The sequence below is a fragment of the Salarias fasciatus genome, chromosome 4, assembly GCF_902148845.1.
Source record: "Salarias fasciatus chromosome 4, fSalaFa1.1, whole genome shotgun sequence".
NCBI lineage: Eukaryota > Metazoa > Chordata > Actinopteri > Blenniiformes > Blenniidae > Salarias > Salarias fasciatus.
In genome coordinates, this window is record NC_043748.1 from 26,667,886 (window position 1) to 26,689,724 (window position 21,839).

The 21,839-nt window shown below is 48.3% G+C and overlaps 1 protein-coding gene across 1 annotated transcript in view; it reads left to right on the forward strand.

The window, feature by feature from the left end:
* The window catches only part of LOC115387289 (cytosolic phospholipase A2 gamma-like), a 35,100-nt gene extending 16,627 nt beyond the window's left edge, over window positions 1-18,473 (forward strand). The window contains exons 4-14 of the mRNA XM_030089954.1: window positions 19-205; window positions 4,877-4,982; window positions 5,058-5,198; window positions 7,690-7,755; window positions 7,830-7,970; window positions 8,077-8,223; window positions 9,017-9,100; window positions 9,313-9,467; window positions 10,366-10,537; window positions 16,209-16,377; window positions 16,560-18,473. Of these exons, the coding sequence (XP_029945814.1) occupies window positions 19-205; window positions 4,877-4,982; window positions 5,058-5,198; window positions 7,690-7,755; window positions 7,830-7,970; window positions 8,077-8,223; window positions 9,017-9,100; window positions 9,313-9,467; window positions 10,366-10,537; window positions 16,209-16,377; window positions 16,560-16,569 (1,378 nt within the window). The 3' untranslated portion in view covers window positions 16,570-18,473. The remainder of the gene's footprint in view (window positions 1-18; window positions 206-4,876; window positions 4,983-5,057; window positions 5,199-7,689; window positions 7,756-7,829; window positions 7,971-8,076; window positions 8,224-9,016; window positions 9,101-9,312; window positions 9,468-10,365; window positions 10,538-16,208; window positions 16,378-16,559) is intronic.
* The last annotated feature ends 3,366 nt before the right edge of the window (window positions 18,474-21,839 follow it).

The following is a 21,839-nucleotide window of genomic DNA, read 5'->3' on the forward strand; positions in this document are numbered from 1 at the left end:
TCCCTCTGCTCTCCACAGGTCGATGGCCTCTCTGTACAGTGACCCTGAGTGGAGCTGGAACATGGACAGAGCCCAGTCCAGGCTGTCAGGGGACGGGGTGGAGCTCCAGGACGCTCTGGGATGGTTGAACAAGACGGCAGCAGAGGATGGCTTTTCCCTGAGTGATGTCTGGGGGGTGTTGACCTCTGCAGGCATCATGAAGCAGGTGCTTGTGTCTGAAAAAGAAATGATATAACATTCGGCGTGTTAATATTGACAGTGTTGACAGCAAGTTACCTCAAATTTGAAGACAAATCATCTTCCATCTATTTTTTTTCCATCTGTCTTCCATGTAATTCAGAGTGATAGATAGATAGATAGATAGATAGATAGATAGATAGATAGATAGACTTTATTGTTCCACTGGCGAAATTTGTCTTGGGCAAAGTGCAAAGTGCTACATCAACATACGTATAAAACAACACAACATAAACCCCAGTAGCAGAAGTACAACATAATGAGAAGAGCACTGGCATGTAGGACACACATTCCTGAGAAGCAACACAGACCAGTAAGAGCAGGAATGTCAGTCCTGCAGCAGCCGGCAGCCGGCGCCAGTTAGAGCTCTTCACCATATGCCGGCTGTTCAATAATACAATAGAAACGTGAATAAAGGAAAGTTTCAAACGGTTCGTCTTGGTGTGACACTCTCTATGGCGTCTACCAGAAGTTACCAGCTCATACTCAGAAACAAGAGTGTGAGAAGGATCAGACAGTCCTCTGTTAGCCAGACTGAGCTCTGCCTTCTCCAAGATCCTCTGAAGAGATGGAGAGTCCTTCTTGTCCTTCATGGCTGTTTTTTCCATTTTGGCTAGTCTGGCTTTGACCTGGACAGAGAGAATCCCGAACCGAGCTGCCATACCATAATCCCAGACCTAATGATACTGCCGAGCACTGCATCAGAGAAGGTCGACATGACTTCCAAACTCACCAAGAAGTCTGAGCCTGTGTAAAAAATGCATTCTTTGGGCTAATTTGGCACACAAGCAATCACCATTCATTCATACTTTCATTCATCAACATTCCATTTGAGCTGGTTGTCCATTTGGATACCAAGATATTTATATGAGGCAACCTGCTCAATCTGCGTCTCCCCCAAGACCACGGGTTCATGGACACGTACACCTTTAAAATGGAACACCATTTCTTTGGTTTGGTAGCAGTCAGAATAAGGCTAATCTCACACCAAGCTTCAGAATGATTCACCTCTGATACCCCTTTCCCACTGCAACTAGCGGGTCGACCCGCGTCTTCGACCCGCTAACGATCAGCTAACGATCGGCTTTTTTTTTTTAAGACTCCTTTCCCACTGCATGCAGACGCGGGTCTAGCCGCCTGCTGGCTAGCAGCGATGCTGCGTTTCCCCGCGCTGATGGTGTCCCACGTTGATGACATCATCAGCACGACAGAGCAAAACGAAAGTAAACAACGCAGCAGAACATAGTCCCCGTTACCTCTAGACAAATCTTCTCTTCCCCACGGATCAAGAGAAGCTCTCTGGTCTAGGAAATCACACGCTGTGTCCAGAAACAACAACTAGCGCGCTAACCTAACCCCGCTGTGTCGACATCATCATGTAAGTTCCTGGATGTGTCCCTCCCACTGTTGGGGCGACAGTAGCTCAGATGGTAGAGCAGGTTGTCTTATAACTGGAAGGTTGGCGATTCGATCCCCGCTCCCGCAGGGATAAAACTGTTGTTGTGTCCTTGGGCAAGACACTTCACCCACCTTGCCTCGTATGAAGGTTGTGAGAGTGAATGGTTGGTGGTGGGAGGGGCCGATGGCGTCAGTCTGCCCCAGGGCAGCTGTGGCTACAGCAGCAGCTTACCACCACCCAGTATGGAGAGAATGAAGAATGCAATGTGAAGCGCCTTGAATGTCCAGAAAAGTGCTGTATAAAATCAATGCATTATTATTATTAAAAGCCGCTACAAACTCACCCGGCAAATTACCAGGTCGATTGCAGGGTCAACGACCCGGGTCGAAATCACGGGTCAAACCTTTTCCCACTGCCATGAGGAGCCAATAGTTAGCGGGTTTAAACAGGTTTTTTGGCCAGTGGGAAAGGGGTATTAGATATCCCACCGCACTTCCAGCACCTCTGAAGACTAAGAAGTACAGTCATCAGAGAATTTTAAGATGTAGTTTTTTAGCTCCTACAGTCATCTGATTAGATGGTAAAAAAAGAAAAGGAGAAATCACGCCCCCTTGTGGCACACCAGTGCTACACTGTCTAGTGCCAGAGAGTGCAGAGTTAACCCTGACCGGTACAGAATGAAACCATTTAATCATAAACAGATTGACGTTCATGCTGGAGAGCTTTTGTACCAGAAGCTTAGTGTCAAAGGCTGAGCTAAAGTCTGCAAAGAGAGCGCTGGATAGGCCTTCGGTTACTCTAATTTATTTTATCTATTTAACCTTTATTTAACTAGGAAAATCCCATTGAGATTAAAAACCTCTTTTTCAAAGGAGTCCTGGGGGTTACAAAGTTAAAATTTCAAATACACAGTGTTATAAATTACAAATAGAAAAAAAGAAAAACAGCTGCACATAAAAGATGCTGTCTCAAGATCTCTCAACCTTGTTTTAAGAGAGCTCAAAGGAATGAGTTCAGTTAGTTTGAGTCCTTTTGCAGCTTGTTCCATGTATCTGGAACTGAATATGCAAAGGCTCTTTTTACCAGTTCTGTGCAGGCAAATGGAACAGAAAGCAATAAATAATCATTTGAGCGCAGACAATGAGAGTCAACATTTCTCTGTGTGATTAAGTCGCAGATGGAGGAGGGCAACAGACCGAGCATGGCCTTGTAGATGAAAGTATACCAATGTCCAAGTCTCCCAGTGGACAACGAAGGCCGTCCCACACGAGAGTACCGATCACAGTGATGGGTCTCGGCTTTACAGTTTCTAATAAATCTTAGAGAGGCATGATAAAGACTGTCTATCTTGCGAAGGCATTGAGCAGTGTGATCCATATCAAGCAAATCTCCATAATTTAAAACTGATAAAAAAAAGTTGCAGAGACAAGCCTCTTTTTCACGTTAAAAGAAAAGCAGAACATATTTCTTAAGAAAAAGCCCAATTTCAGTTTGAGTTTCTTTACCATATTATCTATGTGGGGTTTAAAAGTGAGAGAGTCATCAAGCCAGACACCAAGGTATTTCAACCACCTCTATAACACCTCCTCCATAAGTGGAAACTGGTGGAATAGTACAAGAGGCCTCCTTCATTTTAGCTTTTAAAAACATTAATTTGGTCTTGTCAGCATTTAAAACAAGTTGTAGTGATAGAAGTGTGTGCTGAACCACATCAAAAGCTTTCTGCAGGGACCCAATGGCTTGGGCAGCTGTTGAACCACAACAGTAAATAACAGTGTCATCAGCATAAAGATGAATATTGGCATCAGACACATTTTGTCCCAGATCATTGATGTACATAATAATAATAATATTAATAATGATAATAAAGAATTGTATTTATCATGCACTTTACATTTGTAAAACAAATCTCAAAGTGCTACAGTGGAGTTTAAAAACAACAATGACAATTAAAAGTAACAAATACAGGCTAAATCAATAAAAGTAGTTGAGAAAGATAAAACACTCATACTTTTACACAACATAAAATACAATAAGGTACAAAGTTAAATCATTCAAAAGCTTTCATAAATAAAAACGTTTTCAAACAAGATTTAAATGAGTCCACCGACTGTGGCGCCCTCAGGTGGGCAGGCAGGGCATTCCACAGTCAGGGTGCTGCAGCCTGGAAAGCCCTGTCCCCCATAGAGCACAGCCTGGTTTTGGGGAACGTCAGCAAATTGATGTCGGCGGAGCGGAGGCGTCTGGTCGGGTAATAAACAACAGGGTCCCATTATCGACCCCTGAGGCACCCCCTTGTGGACATTGTCAAGGTCAGAACAAAGTCCATCATACTCGATACAGAGTCCGGCCGTCCAGATCGTTTGTGAACCAGGCAACAGCATCATTTGACAAACCCAAACAGACGAGCCTATGCTTCAAGATAGCATGGTCCACTAGCTGTTGACAGATCAATAAAAAGTGAAGCACGGTACAACTTTTTATCAAGAGCTACACATGTCATTGACCACTTCAGTAGCTGCAGTGATGGTACTGTGTTTTTTCCTGAAGCCTAATTGCAACTTTGACAGAAGTTCAGTTAAGGATAGGAACTCTTTTAGCTGATCACTGACAAGGGAGTCCTCCTAAGCAGCACGATGGTTCTTCCTGGCCTGCATTAGGAGCTGATCCAGCACTTTGTGCACCCCCCCGTCACCTCTGTTGAAAGCCCATTTCTTGTCGTTGGTGCACTCTTTTACCTCCTTGGTGTTATAGGGCTTGTTGTTCGGAAAGTGTCGAATTGTATTTTTGGGCACAATATTTTGCACACAGAAGTTAATGTAGTGTGTAGTAGTCTCAGGAGCCTCGCTCAGTTCCAAGTCATGGAAGATGCTCCAATCCGTGCAGAGAAAGCAGCCCTTCAGAGCTGTTAAAGGATTAATTCCACTAACACATCCAACTCTGTGGTATCACATTTCCTCATTTTGTGCTTGTGGGCCTTAGACTCCGTCCAAATAATCCATGGTTAACCAACAATAATGCACACAAAACCCTTGAACACTCCTCTTTTTAATGCGAGGCCATTCAGAGTGTTATTTTAAGCTGATGACCTCCAGCTATTCGTGTGAGCCAGTGCAGTTTTACCTCTTTATGTTCATTTAGGAACAACGTCCCCATCTCTTCACTTCATGAAGAAATGCTAGTTGTTAACTCAAGGTAGCACAACTTGAGGAAAAAGACAAATGTGTTTTGTTTGATCAGATGGATGAGCGGCGTCTTTCAGACGAGGCCAACAGGAATGCGTCCAACCCTTACCCCATCTACAGTGCTGTAGAGAAGCATTGCTATTCACATGGACCAATAGAAGGTACTTCAGTGACACGTCGCTCTGCTGGCACCGTGTGGATGTTTTTCTGATTTAAAATGTGCTTTTCTCTCTTAGCTAAGTGGTTTGAGGTAAGCCCTCATGAGGCTGGATTCACGGAGCTGGACCTTTTTGTTAATACGTCTCTCCTGGGCAGCAAATTCCAGATGGGAGACCTGCTGGAAAAGAAACCAGAGATGGACATGATCAAACTACAAGGTGTGTGTAGCAGCTGCATCAACCTAATACGGGACAGCAAGGCTGGAATTAGGAGCTTGGCAGGAACTCAACAATTTAAGCCTGGTCCACACTACAGGATTTTTTCAATCTTCCCTGATTCAGAGAGACACTAGAAGACAACGGGGGACAGATCACACCAGATCTTCCTCTCCTGATCTTCTAGTGAGTGGAGTCATTTGGAGCAGAACACACTGGAAGATTCTTCATCAGAGAATCGGCTCCTCATTCTTCCAAATCTCGTGTAGTCAAACATGACTTTTTGCGGTTTCCCTTCGGTCCTGTGTTTGCATTCATCTCCACTGTTAATAAGCGGAAAGTTCATTCTCTCAGGTCATTCATGTGTAACGCTTAGTAAGGGTTTTTAACAACTGGATTGAAGTAAATAAACGTTAGGGTTGAGTTATTGTGATGGAGGGGTGTACAATAATAATAATAATAATAATAATATAATAATAATAATAAACTATTTGTATAGCACACTTCTAGATCATTGTGTCACAAAGTGCTTTACACAAACATAAACAACAAGGGATAAAAACACAGAACAGAAAACACAAAAACAGGACAAGAAACAACAAAATCACAGAAAAGCAAGACTAAAGAGATGAGTCTTAAGCTGCTTTTTAAAGGAGTCGACAGAGTCCGCTGATCTTAGACTAATTGGGAGGGAGTTCCAGAGAGTGGGTGCCACCACCTCAAACGTGCGGTCACCTTTAGTTTTCAGTCTCGAACGAGGAACTACCAGCAGGCCCTGATCAGAAGACGTCAGGGACCTGCTGGTGACGTAAGGCAGTAACTGTATCTGACTTAACAAAAGAAACCAGGTTCGTTATGGGAGCTCGGAAAGTGAATGAAAAACCATTGGAAACAGAAATTAAGTTTTTGGTAAATTGTATTAAATGAAAAGTGTATTGACAGACATAAACAATAATAAACAACATCGAATAAAAGGCCCAACACAACAGAAAATTCAACAGATGGGAAAAAAACCTTCAACCTTATTTACAGTTCAGGTGAAGTTAAGACCTCAGCATTCAATTTGGTTGTTACTTGGTTCACAGTCCATGCGATCCTTGTTTGGTTTGCAAAGTTTAGTTCAGTTCATTCAAGTCTTGGTTTGTTCGCAAAGTTTAGTTTGTTTTTATAATCCAGGCTAATTGGACGGAAGAGAAGGTCCTGCCAGGCTTGATCAGCTCGTCGAATCTTGTTCAGTGTTTTTTGTTGGAAGGAAAAAAAACCTGACCGTCGGATGTTGTAGTTTATAAAGCACAGAATGAAGCGGATTTGAGGCAGGAATGGGTCGGTTCTCATTACCGTGTGGGATTTCTGATCTCAGCATTTAAGCTCAATTTCTCCGCGGAGAGGGTTAGCTGCTGCAGCACACAGTCACAGCCGGAGAAACAGGAAGTGAGCTCGGGCTCGGCCATTTTTGTTCAGTGCCCTCTAGTGGTTTGGTCCAATCAGTGCAAAAGGTGGGACGGCGTGGCGTGGTGCGTTCATGAGCAGTCAGGTAACATGGGCTACACATGCATCACTCCTTCAGCGTACACCAGTACACAGTTTGACATAACTTTCTTATAATGTATCCTCCATATTTGATAATAATTGAGCTTATTAATGTGTTTTTTTTTTACTTTTGATTCCAGAGTGAAACATTAGAAATAAGTTATTAGTAGCACTCTGTGACAAATACAAGCTACTTTTTTTTAATAACTTCAATCATTCTTTTTTGTCCCCAGAGTGGATAGTTTAGACCAGAATAAAAACATATTTAGCTTCGATTAGGAAAAGTTTCATTATACGTCTATCTGCTTTGCTCGCTCTGACGGGGCAAAATCAGGCCGGAGGAGGGGAAGCCACTGAGCCTGACATGAGAGACAAATGAGAAACGCCACGAACACAGACAGGGCAAGACAAACAGACGCATTCTGCCCGTTTCCTGGCCATGATGCTGTATTCCAAGATGGCCACCTGCAGCAATACTTTGATTCATCTGGAAATTAATGGGAGCCTCAAAAGAAATGGATATAATGAAAAGAGTGGATGGATGGAGCTTTTCAAAGCTGTAGCATCAAAGTTATGGAGAACGAAAGAGAGAAAACTTGCCGGTAAAATGCTTTGTTTACTTCCGGTAGACGTCGCTACATCACGATCGGCCCCCGTCCAATCACAACGATTCACAGCACCCAGCGTTAACCGGGATTTAATCCTTCATTTTCCTCATGTAAACATAAAGGAGAATAATTTCATTCTGAATTACTGAACTCAGAATAAAGTAATTCTGAATTCAAAGCACTGTGTGACCATGGGCAGAGTTTTCATAAACGCTTTCATAGATTCCACAAAAGGGCTCAAAACTTTCTGGGTTTCTTGAAGTTTACAGTTTGAATTTCAAAAGTGAATTTTTCCACCATAATGAAAGAAGTGAGCCACTGTCTTTACATTGATCCTGGCTTGTCTGGTGCTGCAGGTGTTTTCGGTTGTGCGTTAGCTCATGAGGAGCTGGTCGTGGAGTTCGTCCCCGACTGGCTGAGAGGTGAGCAGAACTCTAAATGTGCTTTACTTCCCCGGGTCAAATGGGTTTTCTCATGCACTTCTCCATATGTGCAGTGGGCGACTCCGTAAATGTTCCTGCTCAAGAGTACCTGCGAGTATACAACACTCTTCACAAACTGATTGGTCTGACCAGAATGACCGTTAAAGATCCTGCTGGTTTGACCCAACTGGACAAGCTGCAGAAACGACTACAAGGTGGTGAATGTTTGATATGATCCTGAATGTGGTTCTGTGTGTTGGTGCAGTGATAAAACAAATGTGTTCATGAAACTGGAACAGCCAGCTGCGTTATCTTTTCCAGACCAAGTCAGTCGGAATGAGTCGGCCTTGCTGGAGTCAAAGAGCTTGGAGGAGAGAGAAGCTCTCTTCCAGCGGTGGGGTCTGGACCTGGTGACCACGGTCACAACCTGGACTGAAAGTCTGGAGGACGGACCGTTCAAAGCTCTCGGTCAGTCCGCAGCCCGGACACACACTCCTCTTCTGTCAAACGCTGTTTTTAGGACAATATTAATATGGTACATGTTTGAACTATTAATGGACACTGTAACAATCAGTGCTTCCAAAAAAAAGCTTCTCAAACACAGAACACTGTTTTCCTAAGCTACAGTTCAAACTTTAAATTACTGTCATTGTTTCCATCATTTCTTTATTTTAAACAACTAAAAGACACAAAAGTTCAACCATGCTGCGACACCCAGAGGCAAAAAGCATGCATTGAGAGCATTTTCAAAATATGCTGAATGCCTTTATAGACCAGGAGCCACAGAGTCAGGCTTCCAGTCTTGTTTTCGGGTTTTCACACCGACGCACCAGGCCCACCGAGGTCCGCGGATCGCCGCGGCGGTGGACTTCACTGCGCCTAGCACAGCGGGGCTCCATTCACAGCCCGCTCAGTGACCTGAGCGATCAGTCCTGATCTGAACCTCACAGAAGATGTCTGGAGGATGGTAGACAAAGATCAGAGACACCAGATGAGCTGAAGGCTGCTGTCAAATCACACTGGACTTCATGACAGCAGAGCTACAAAACACCTGCATATCTGCATATTGTATTTTTTTCTTTACATTAACATTTCAATTTGCCTTTTTTTTAATAGCTTTCGATATAAATTGGATTGCGTTCAACATCATGATTTCACAGGTTTCATTAGCTGCAATTTGAACACATTGGCACTATAATGTTTTCATTGCATTTTACTTTTTCAGTCATACAATGCTTTCTTCTGTTCCAATGTTCTTTAGTTTCCATGCTTACTAAGCAAGTCATTCCCCTGATTCTGAAATGGGAGTGGGGTACGACTGAAAACTTCCTCTACAAGTATCAAGGTGAGACATCTTATCACTTCAGTTGCAGGTTCAGTTCACTTCTCTTCAGTCTTCATTCTACAAACCAAAATGCTGTTTCAACCTTCAGTGACAAGCAGTTTCAGTAGTTTATACTTTTTAAAATTGTATTAGTAAATCAGTACTTTTAAGACTGTGCTTTATGCACTGCTTAACATTCAGCATCTTCATTCTGCCTTTATTTTGGCGAGCAGATTCAACAGTTCCAGCTTGTCTTTTGATGGAAGAAAGATTCCAACTGGTGGACGCCGGGGCGCTCATCAATGTGGGCTACCCTCCGTTTCTGGGAGACAAGAGAGATATTGATCTCATCATTGCACCAGAGTACAGTGCTGGAGACATGTTTGAGGTACTGTAAGCTACTGGCTGAATCTCACATCGACAGCAAAACAGAACTCCTGCAAAACGATGTTTAAACATCCAAATGATGAAAGTAATAACACCATGTGATTCATGTTTGTTCCTGGGTGAAAGTCCATTTTCCTCACTTCCACACCTGATAGATCAAAGATATGGCCGTTTTGATTTTAAACCTCTGCTTTAGTGTCTTTTGTGATGAAGTAACTGATTTTTAGATAAAAATCACCACATTCACTGCTTAGGGAGACAGCTTTTGGAAATACAGAGCTGCTGGACCCTGGACGGCTGGGAAAACTTGAAAAAGCCTCAGATGCTTCAGCTGTCAAGTCAAAATGGAACTTTATCAAAAAGAGTCCCTAAAAGGAGGGCCTCCACCCTGACCTCCACCTCCACCTTGACCTCCCACCTCCACCCTGACCTCGTGCAGGGCGGCGCCCCAGCGCCCTCTTGAGGCCGGGGGGGTGGGATGTGTATGTGCAGTGAGCTCAGAGTCTGAGAGTTGGTGTGTTGAGTGGGCCGTGGTCCCGTGGCCAGAGCATCCAGCCTTCAGAGTGTACATAGGAGGAGGTGAAGGGTGCAGGAGCAACACGGCGCTTAAGTCCTCTGCAGGAAAAAACAGAAACCTGAACAGTACTCTACTGCATTCTTTTAGAAGCAGGAGACAAAACAATTTCATGTCCCCAACTGAAGGTCCATTGGGTCTCAAACTTGACAGGAAAACGTTTTTCACTGATGACAGACTCTGAAAAACCACACTGGAGGAATTTCATGAATGAAATGAAAACGGAATGAGCTGGGTTGGTTCCCTTCATTGCAGTTCTGTTATACTATAACTTTGAGAGTATCCACTTGCTTGAACAATAGTCACTCCGCTCTTTGTCAAACAGACTCTCACCCTTGCCAGAGACTACGCAGCCAAGGTGAAGAAACCGTTCCCAGTAATAGACGACAGGATCTTGGAGGACAGAGATTGGCCGAAGGACTGCTACGTGTTTGACGGAAAGGAGAACGAGCCCACCATCATCTACATGCCCCTCTTCAATAGACACAACTGCAAAGGTTTGGAACACGACACTGTGCCACTGCTGTAAGCCTTTACCTCTTCAGAACCGCTGTAGACGTTTGTGAAATTTAGACTTTGGCTTTTGCATGTGGTTTATGTCATTACTGTCAGGTCCTGAAAGCTCAAAGCTACTGTCTGTTCTGCTGTTCACTCCCTGTTCACGGCTCCATACTGAACTGATGCACGGCCCTGAGGAGTTCACTGGGCGCCCTCTACTCAGACACACAAAAGAAAGAAGTTAGAAGGGTGAAAAATGTGCTTCCCACTGAGGATCTGTGTCACCCCCCATAATTCTCACTGTCATCCCTCCATCACTGGGTCAAATCTGTGTCTTTGTTCGTAATTTCCCTACATATAGCTGTGAGTGATGTGTGTGGCTGATGCACTATGGGAAGCCGTAAGCCTGAAGCATCAGACACTGGAAGGTGGCCCAGGTGGAGGTGTGACTAACCAATCAAACCTCTAAAGCATTAGTTAAAAATAATATGGCAGATGAAGGAATTGTGGTGTCCACCGGGTGAGAGTAGCTCACATTGGAAGCGGCGGGGTTTGGTGGCGTGGGGAGGTGTGGTCCACTGCAGGAAGCATCTGCCTCTTCTCCTGAGGACCTCCACCCTGGAGACCCTGACGTTTGAGCATGTCTATGGAGTTGAGTGACGGTGCAGGAGCACAGGCTGAACAAGCTGCCTGACTTCTGGCAGACGATCCGGCTGCTTTCAGCATATTGAGACCCAGTTCCAGGTGGGAGGCGTCAAGGCGGACTTCTGTGTGGTAGCGGCTCTGGATTCGTCCACCACCCGAAGAGCGATGGGATAATGATTCCTGCGGGATCCTCCGGCCCAACATAAGCACACCGGCTTGAGAGCACAACTCCTCCAAGAGTTCCAGCTGTTGGACGCAGAGCGGCAGAAGAGCTGCTGTCTCAATGGCTCGGTAGACAGCAAACCCACGGAGCTGATGGAGAACACGTCGGCGCTGCCGGGAGGATTTGACACCTCCTTCCTATTCATCCACCTGTTCCCGCGGCAGCTGCCAAGCCCGGCTCAGACTGCTCTGGCCAGCTTGCCTCTGGTGCCCATGAAGGACTCCCGAGTTCTGGCGAAGGAGCCCGGCAAGATCCTGATCGCATCCTGCCCCTCAGAGTCCTGGATGCTGGAGCTGCAACTCCAGAGGAGGACTGGCCTGCCACAGTCGCCGCCGTGAGGGAGTGGCAGAGAGAGAACACCCCGGCGGGCAACGCGCTGCAGACCGCCGTGGTCGTTCCCCGCGCTGCAGACCGCCGTGGTCGTTCCCCGCACTGCAGACAGACGTGGTTGTTCCCCGCGCTGCAGACCACCGTGGTCGTTCCCCGCGCTGCAGACCGCAGTGGTCGTTCCCCGCGCTGCAGACCGCCGTGGTCGTTCCCCGCGCTGCAGACCGCCGTGGTCGTTCCCCGCGCTGCAGACTGCCTTGGTGGGTCCCGGTGCTGCAGACCGCCGTGGTCGTTCCCCGTGCTGCAGACCGCAGTGGTCGTTCCCCGCACTGCAGACCGCCGTGGTCGTTCCCCGCACTGCAGACCGTCGTGGTCGTTCCCCGTGCTGCAGACCGCCGTGGTCGTTCCCCCCGGGGGAACCGCCGTGGTCGTTCCCCGCTCTGCAGACCGCCGTGGTCGTTCCTCGCGCTGCAGACCGCCGTGGTCATTCCCCGCTCTGCAGACCGGCGTGGTCGTTCCCCGCGCTGCAGACCGTCGTGGTCGTTCCCCGTGCTGCAGACCGCCGTGGTCGTTCCCCCCGGGGGAACCGCCGTGGTCGTTCCCCGCTCTGCAGACCGCCGTGGTCGTTCCCCGCTCTGCAGACCGCCGTGGTCGTTCCCCGCGCTGCAGACTGCTGTGGTCGTTCCCCGTGCTGCAGACCGCCGTGGTCGTTCCCTGCGCTGCAGACCGCCGTGGTCATTCCCCGCTCTGCAGACCGCCGTGGTCGTTCCCCGCGCTGCAGACCGCCGTGGTCGTTCCCCGCGCTGCAGACCGCCGTGGTCGTTCCCCGCGCTGCAGACCGCCGTGGTCGTTCCCTGCGCTGCAGACAGACGTGGTCGTTCCCCGCTCTGCAGACCACCGTGGTCGTTCCCCGTGCTGCAGACCGCCGTGGTCGTTCCCCGTGCTGCAGACCACCTTGGTCGTTCCCCGTGCTGCAGACCGCCTTGGTCGTTCCCCGCACTGCAGACCGCCGTGGTCGTTCCCCGCGCTGCAGACCGCCGTGGTCGTTCCCTGCGCTGCAGACAGACGTGGTCGTTCCCCGCGCTGCAGACCGCCGTGGTCGTTCCCTGCGCTGCAGACAGACGTGGTCGTTCCCCGCTCTGCAGACCGTCGTGGTCGTTCCCCGCGCTGCAGACCGCCGTGGTCATTCCCCGCGCTGCAGACCACCTTGGTCGTTCCCCGTGCTGCAGACCGCCGTGGTCGTTCCCCACTCTGCAGACCGCCGTGGTCGTTCCCCGCGCTGCAGACCGCCGTGGTCGTTCCCCGCTCTGCAGACCACCGTGGTCGTTCCCCGTGCTGCAGACCGCCGTGGTCGTTCCCCGTGCTGCAGACCACCTTGGTCGTTCCCCGTGCTGCAGACCGCCTTGGTCGTTCCCCGCACTGCAGACCGCCGTGGTCGTTCCCCGCGCTGCAGACCGTCGTGGTCGTTCCCTGCGCTGCAGACAGACGTGGTCGTTCCCCGCGCTGCAGACCGCCGTGGTCGTTCCCTGCGCTGCAGACAGACGTGGTCGTTCCCCGCTCTGCAGACCGCCGTGGTCGTTCCCCGCGCTGCAGACCGCCGTGGTCGTTCCCCGCGCTGCAGACCACCTTGGTCGTTCCCCGTGCTGCAGACCGCCGTGGTCGTTCCCCACTCTGCAGACCGCCGTGGTCGTTCCCCGCGCTGCAGACCGCCGTGGTCGTTCCCCGCGCTGCAGACCACCTTGGTCGTTCCCCGCGCTGCAGACCGCCGTGGTCGTTCCCCACTCTGCAGACCGCCGTGGTCGTTCCCTGCGCTGCAGACCGCCGTGGTCGTTCCCCATGCTGCAGACCGGCGTGGTCGTTCCCTGCGCTGCAGACCGCCGTGGTCGTTCCCTGCGCTGCAGACAGACGTGGTCGTTCCCCGCTCTGCAGACCACCGTGGTCGTTCCCCGTGCTGCAGACTGCCGTGGTCGTTCCCCGTGCTGCAGACTGCCGTGGTCGTTCCCCGTGCTGCAGACCGCCTTGGTCGTTCCCCGCACTGCAGACTGCCGTGGTCGTTCCCCGTGCTGCAGACCGCCTTGGTCGTTCCCCGCACTGCAGACCGCCGTGGTCGTTCCCCGCGCTGCAGACCGTCGTGGTCGTTCCCCGTGCTGCAGACTGCCGTGGTCGTTCCCCGCGCTGCAGACCGCCGTGGTCGTTCCCCGTGCTGCAGACCGCCGTGGTCGTTCCCCGTGCTGCAGACCGCCGTGGTGGGTCCCGGTGCAGGGAAACAGCAGACAGCTGCTCCCGAGCACCTGTTTTAGTGCCGTCATTTCATTGTTTTTATTTTTTTCATCATTTTCCATCCATCCATTTTCTAAACTGCTTCATCCTTTTCAGGGATGGAGCCATTCCCAGCTGCTGCAGGCGAGGGCAGGGTACACCCTGGATATGTCGCCAGTCTGCAGGACAAACAGACAACCATGCACACTCACATTCACACATTAACCTGACATGCATGTTTTTGGACCGTGGAATCCGGAGAACCCGGAGTTAACCCACACGGGGAGAAAACATGCAAAGAAAGGCCCCGAGCCCCACCTTTGAACCCAGGACCTTCTTGCTGTGCGGCAAGAGCGCTAACCACTGCACCACCGTTGGGCCCTTTATCACCCTTGTATTTGTTTAATTACTCACACTCCTGTTCTACATGTTCCTGTCTATTGATATTCAGCACTTTGTTGCAGCAGTGGTTGTTTGAAAGTGTTTTATAAATAAAGTTGAGTTGGGTTAGGGGGGAAGCATTACAAAAGTATGCGATTATAGTAATATATTACTTTTTGCTGTAAAACAGTAATATTGTGTTGAGAATTAAGTTTCAAGAATCTCATAAGTGTTACAATCCAAGTAATGTGCAATGTAATGTCTGTCTTAAACATTATCTACATGGCCACTAGGGGGCGCTCGATTTTAAAACGTACCCCATGGTCTAATTTGAGGCATGAATTAATGACCACCTGAGTTGGGTATGTAACGACAAGTAACGAGCGTTACAAGTAGTTAAATTACTTTTGATGGGAACCAGTAGTGTAACAGCACTACTCCTTCTCGACTGGTAGTTAAACTAGCGTTACAAATGAAACGCTACGATCGTTACTTTTACAATGACTGCAAATAGAGCAACCAAATATTATTACTTAAGCAGAGTTTTTTTTATTACCACCAGTAGATGAACGGCGGCCATGCGAGCAGCTACTGGCTCTCTCTCCCGGGTCAGGGCTGATGGAACCGTCAAAGTAAAATTGGTTGCCTTATATAAATTTGTACCCCACTGACAACACTGCACTCCCTCCTACTGTAAATGCCCCTTTTACAGGAACACTCCGAAGATCAGGGACCCACGCCCTTTCCCTGTCATTCACAAAGTCAGACAAGCTCATAAATCCCTGTGTCTCTGGCTCCCAGCTGTTAGCATCGTAGTAGCTTAGCTCGAAGCTTAGCTGGAAGTCAATCAGAGCCGGACGACGCAAATGGACAAAATCCTCCTTCCAGTGGTCCAGGGGACGGCGTGTCAGCACGTGAAGTAAATCTGAATGGTTATAAAACATTTTAAAAGACGTGTTTTCTTTTCAATCCGTTAAAAAAAACGTTTTGCTACACACAGACCTGCGCATGGCAGCGCTCCGCGGAGGATATAAGGGAGCACAGCTCCGGAGCACTACGCAGTAACGAGTAGTGTAACTTCTTTACTATTTCCATGGAGTAATCAAGTAGTGTAAGGCACTACTTTTTTCAAAAGTAACGAGTAACGGGTAACTCTTTACTTTTTTGAGTAATGGACCCCAACTCTGATGACCACTGTGCTGGCTTTCTAGGGGAGGACAGTCTCCCCATTAGAGTTTCATAGGACAGGTTTCTGCAAGTGACTGCCAGCTGGAGAGGACCCAAACATGTCTTCAGAGCTTTGACTGAAGACAGTTAATTCACTGCAGAGGAATCAGGGAGTGAGGCAGAGAGGAGAGTCGGCAACCAGGAAGGAAGAGACACGAGGAACCACAAGACAAAGACAGAGAGCAGACGGACAGGGAAAGACTGAATAGTCCGGGAAGGCAGAGGAGACGAGACGCCACAGGTTCAGCGAAAGACTGGAAAGCTGAAGTGAGGGAGACAAGGACCAGGGACGGAAGCAAACAGGACAAACTGGGAATGAGGGAGGAACGGAAGGAGCAGGGACGATCCTGACAATGCCAATGCATTCATACTGTAACTACTGGGACTGTAATTACTGAGAGGATATCACGAACAGCTGTTTCTTTTACTGGCTGATTTCTAGTTAGGTTTTCATAACAGTTGTAATAAAGGATTGAGAAGCTGAAGACTGAGACTAGGGTGCCATCAGAGATCTGTGTATGAAGGCAGAAGCATGACTGTGTGCCGCAGAGTTAAACATGAAGTGACACTTCACCCTTTCTGTTTTTTTTTTTTTTTTTTTTATGTAGATGCAAAACAGTTCACCGAAAACATGGACAAGTTCTCAACCTTCCAGCGCCCCTTCAGTCAAGACATGGTCGAGTCCCTTTTGGCAACGGCAAAAACTAACATGAAGAACCACAGGGAGACTCTGCTGAGGGAGATCAACAAGGCCGTCCTCCGCCGACAGAACAAGAGGTAGTATTGAAAAGTGAAGGTTAGCCAGATCAGAGACTGTCCAGCTCAAAGCTTCATGTTGCTCCACTTCTGCCAACGTCTCTGAAAGACACTGAAACAGGAGGAGAGCATATTACCCGTCAGTGGCTGTCAAGTTAAAGGAGATGTTACAAACTAATAAGAGGTTTCTTCTTTTCTTTCAGGAAGTCGTAATAGAGCTGGCCAGAAAATCAGAGAAGGACTTCCTACATGTGCTCTCTTGTCCAGCCAACATACACTAACTGAAGGCACTGGACATGTTTCCATAATTCTTTTAATTCTTATTCGTAGTTTACATGAATTAGTTATTTAGTAATTCTTATACATAGTTTACATTAGCTGTGCACTTTACACACTCTTCTGCGAATGCATTTCTAGAACAGTCCTGTGTGTGAACAGCAGTGAACCAGCTTTGCTTTTTTTCATTTTGGCAGAGGGGTTTTATATGTGAAAACACCACAAAGAAGTCAGTTTTATTAAATATACTTTTATGAACAAGTATACCATTATTACAATTAGTGTACTTTATTATTAGTATAGTTCAGGTTTTATTAGCTATGCATGTACAGGTTAAAGGTTAAAAGTACCTTTTTAATCCCTAGAGGAGAGATTCCGGTGGCCACACAGCGCAGCAGACACATCGGTACAGATTACTGACATATCAGTAAACTAACACAACTTAACAGAAAGCAGACCATCATCAGAAACGCCCCATAACAAGACTGGTTTAACAGGACCCCGCCCTCCTGAGCCTGTCAGTCCTGCAGTGCACCGAAAGGAGTCGTGCACGGTGGTTGCCTTGCTGAGCAGCAGGGGGGGTGATAGTGAGGATGGACTTAATCCCCCTCCTCCTTCTGTTCCCCACCAGTTCGCCAATAGCCTCCCCCCCCCAATCACCGACACACACCCTTTGAATGGCATCAGTTCCCCCGGCACACCACAGCAAGAAATCCTGCACCATCCAAAACGGACTGGTAGGAAAGGCCCAGCATTTCTCTGCAGACATCAAAAAGAGGAAGTACTGCTCTGCCCTGTTTATATGCTGCATCAGCACTGACCAGTCCAGTCTGTGGTCCAGGTGGACACCCAGGTATTTAGTGACCACCTCCATACACTCACCATCGATCTGCACCGGTCGGTGCTGTAGCTTCTACCTGCCACGGTCCACCGCCGTGAGCAGGTCGACGCCGCCTCTTCCTACATCGCTTTCTGTGTGGACAGCATTTTCCCCTCCAAGACTGTCACAACAATTTCATGGTTTTTTGCTGATTTCCCAGCAATAAACCACGGATCACCGAGGAGCTCAAAGAAATCCTCAACAAAAAGAAAAGGGTCTTTTTCACTGGTTCAGAACTAGAGAAAAAAAGGGAAGGTAAGCGGGCCATAAAAGCAGCCAAGCTGAAGTACAAAACCAAAGTTGAGGAAAAATTCACACAGGGGAACCTCCGCTCAGCTTGGCAGGGCTTGAAGAACATGGCCGCCGTGAACACTGCCTCCACCTGCAGAAGCTCCACCCATGGGGACGGCAGCAGCCCTACACCTCTGCCCAATGACCTCAAGTCTGTTTCCACCAGGTCCGAAAGAGACAGCAGCACAGCCCGAAGAGATCAGGTCCACACTTCACTCACCTTCAACAGAGAGAAGGTGACCAGAGGCCTGAGGGGGACCGGAGAGACCAGCGCCCGGGCCGGACAACATCAGTGGTGGTGTGCTCACACTCTGTGCAGAACAGCTGGGAGCAGGTGGAGGTGTTTGAAGTGGAGGGGCGAGGGTTAGTGTGGTTAGGCTGAGTGTGGATGTTCTGGCAGGAGGTGCAGGCCGGCATCTTCAACCACTGCAGCGTCAGCTTCCTGGTGGATCTGCTGCACAGCATTCTGGGACTGTGACAGGCTGTCTCTCCGTGGTCTCACCCCCACCTGAAAGTTTAAAACAATGAAACCTTTATGAACACATTAAAGATGTCATTGGAAAAAATAAACAAGCTCCAATATATTATGCTCCCATGTGAGATCCCCCACATATATCATTATGACCAATTTTATGTACTACTTATCTTGTATCATCCAAATATCCAGAGAAGAAATGTAATAAAAAAAATCAACAATTATACATGAGTGTGTGTAATACATTTGGCACTGTGGTTTCAATGTCAGTATTTCAAAAAAATATTTCAAATAATTTCAGAAAACGGACACAAGCTAAGTGACAGCGTTCACACCTGGTTGCCTCAGAACGGAATTTGTGGGATTCTGGGAAGGAGGTTCTCTTCAGTAAAGGAGAGGAGGGATTCTGGGAGGTCCTGCTGGCTCTCTGCGGCTCTGGGTTCAGACCAGACTGTGTGTTGCTCTGTTCTTCACTCAGCTTCACTCTATAGAGCCAAAAAACAAACAAACAAACAAAACAACAATCAACTGAATTGTAAAATACCAGGAGTTCCTGCGGCTGCTGTCTTCAGTCACCAACTTGTTAAATAAACTGCCTTTTAAGACAAGAAAGTGTGTGAAATGTGGGAAGTTCATTATAAAATACAATTCCAGTTCTGTATTGCCAACAACTCAGGACCATTTCAGTGTTGTTGATGATCGCTTTTCCTTAGAAACAAAGATATTTCAGCGCCGACTGTGAGTGTTTCCATGATGAACAAGTCCATTTTGGCCTGGAGTTTAACTCTGACATGTAAGTTAGCAGATCTACACACCTTAGACTTTACAGGAACGTTGTCCGTGTTGCCGATTCGATACTGTCCCGGCGCTCCACAAAGCCAGAAAAAAAATACTTGTATACTTGTATGAACTGTCGATTAGATAACAGTAAATGTCGGCGTTCTCCAGATCGGGGAGTTCTTGGGTCTCAGCCGTGGATACGGGTCCTGCTGCAGCCTGAAATCCGTAGTTCCTCCCGGTACCGGTCGTACCCGGTACGTCCAGATTGTCCACTTGATCTGAAAACACACCAACATCCCTCCTCTCCTGATCAGTCCACATTTTCAATGTTAAAGAACACCGAACACGCACTACTCTCTATGAATGACATCGCCTATCACTGGTTGTTTTCACTCCAATATGGCGGCGGTCCTCCGGTTGCCAACTTCCGGGTCACGTGACTGCAGATGCTCTCTACACCGTCACCTGGAACACCCAAACACTTCAGCAAGACTCCTGTTTGCTGATGTCTCCTCGGCATTGAACAGCCTCCAGCCTCACAAACTCTCCACCTGGACCACCAGCTCATCCTGTGGATCCTGGACTTTTTAACCCACAGGTCAACAACACCGTCTCTGACGTCCTCCACACCTCCACTGGTCCTCCCCAAGGCTGTGTCCTCCGGTCCTCTTCATCCTTCAGCATGGATGACTGCAGATCCTCACAGCCAAACTCCCACCTGGTCAAATATGCAGACGACATGTCCTCCTGTCTCTGGCGACAGGACGTCTCAGTCCTCCTGTCTCTGCCGACAGGACGTCTCAGTCCTCCTGTCTCTGGCGACAGGACGTCTCAGTCCTCCTGTCTCTGCCGACAGGACGTCTCAGTCCTCCTGTCTCTGGCGACAGGACGTCTCAGTCCTCCTGTCTCTGCCGACAGGACGTCTCAGTCCTCCTGTCTCTGCCGACAGGACGTCTCAGTCCTCCTGTCTCTGCCGACAGGACGTCTCAGTCCTCCTGTCTCTGCCGACAGGACGTCTCCGTCCTCCTGTCTCTGCCGACAGGACGTCTCAGTCCTCCTGTCTCTGCCGACAGGACGTCTCCGTCCTCCTGTCTCTGCCGACAGGACGTCTCCGTCCTCCTGTCTCTGCCGACAGGACGTCTCCGTCCTCCTGTCTCTGCCGACAGGACGTCTCATGGTGTGTTCACACCGGACGTGTCGTGAGCGGCGATTTTCTATGCGAAGTCTATGTGGACGAGCGTCGTGGAGCGGCGGAGGGCGGGGCGGCGCGTCAGGAGCGTCAGGAGCGTCAGGAGCGTCAGGAGCGTCAACTTTCAAGCGTTTCGAGCGTCGACGCCCACGATGCGCGACCCCGGCGTCAGGAGCATCGTCAGCGTTGCTTTTTGAGAGTTGGGAAAACTGAACTTTCGACGCGCTGCTGCTGGGCGTCAACCAATCAGAGACGATCCCTCCGGTGTTACGTCACTACGTTTCACGTCGTTTACGTCAGGACCAGGAGTCCGTAAAAGAAAGACAACGATGGAAGAGAAGTTGATTGTGGCTGTGAGCGCTCGTCCCGAGCTGTACGACACGTCGTCTTTCCACCACCGAGACAAGAATAGAAAGGATCTTGCTTGGGGGAGGATCAGCGAGGAGATCGGGTCCCAAGTAAGTTATCTAAACTTTTCATCACGCTGTATCGTGTACATTCAGTCAGAACATTGTACAGCCACTGCTCTCTGTCCCGCTAAAACAAATGTTTATACAGAGGAAATGTGACGCCGTCTAGCTTTATTTAACAAATAAAGCCGAGCCGCTCTGCTGATGCGATCCGCCATAGCTGGAAACAGAAATCAGCCTCCTGCGCGCCAATAAACTGACGCGCATCAAGAGCGTCGTGAGCTTTGTGTCAAGCGTCGCGCCTGAAGCGTCACAAGCGTCAGCTTCGAGGCGTCCCGAGCATCGACGACGCCCACGACGCGTCCGGTGTGAACGCAGCATCAGTCCCACAGCTCCGTCCTCCTGGAGTTGGTGGACTGGTGTGAACCAGCAGACACAGAGCCAGCTTCTTCCCCAGGCCACGACCCTGATGACCTCTCAGTGAACAGAGCCTCAGGATCTACAGTAAAAACTGATTCTTCAAATAATGACTGCATATCACTGTAATCACTGTGTTAAAGATGTTATTGTATACATTGTTCTCTCCGTGTTTTCCTTTATAAATGTTCATACTATTGTAAATATTGGGACTTCCTGCTTTTCAGAATGTTTATATTTCTTGGTGGCCTCATTTTATACTTTCAGATTTTGCCTTCAGAGTATGTTTATTTAATGAAGTCTATATGGTCTCCAGTTTTATGAAGTTACTGTTGAGACTTTTTTTATTATTGCGGAGAACGTTATTGATGTTATGGTCTATTTGTTTACGTCCTTGTCATCGTTAATTAAAGGATTGTAGTTGTTAAAAGCTTTCAACTCATCACAGTGTTTTTTTCCCGCAGTGACTTCTTTTCTGGGCAGCGAGGGCTGAGGTGAAGGCCCAGCTGTAGTGCTCACGGTTCGCCACTGATTTATATTATCATTCGATGTTTTTTCCCCCCATCTTTATTTATTGAGCCTTTTGAAACAAAATCTGACATACAACACGACAAAATATACACGGTACAGTGAACCCTCGTTTATCGCGGGGGTTATGTTCCAAAAAGAACCGTGACACGTTGTGACTCACATATATTTCAACGTTCCTCTGACTTTGCCTCGTTAATCCACAAAGCTAAAGCAGACTCCATCCTTACAATGGTC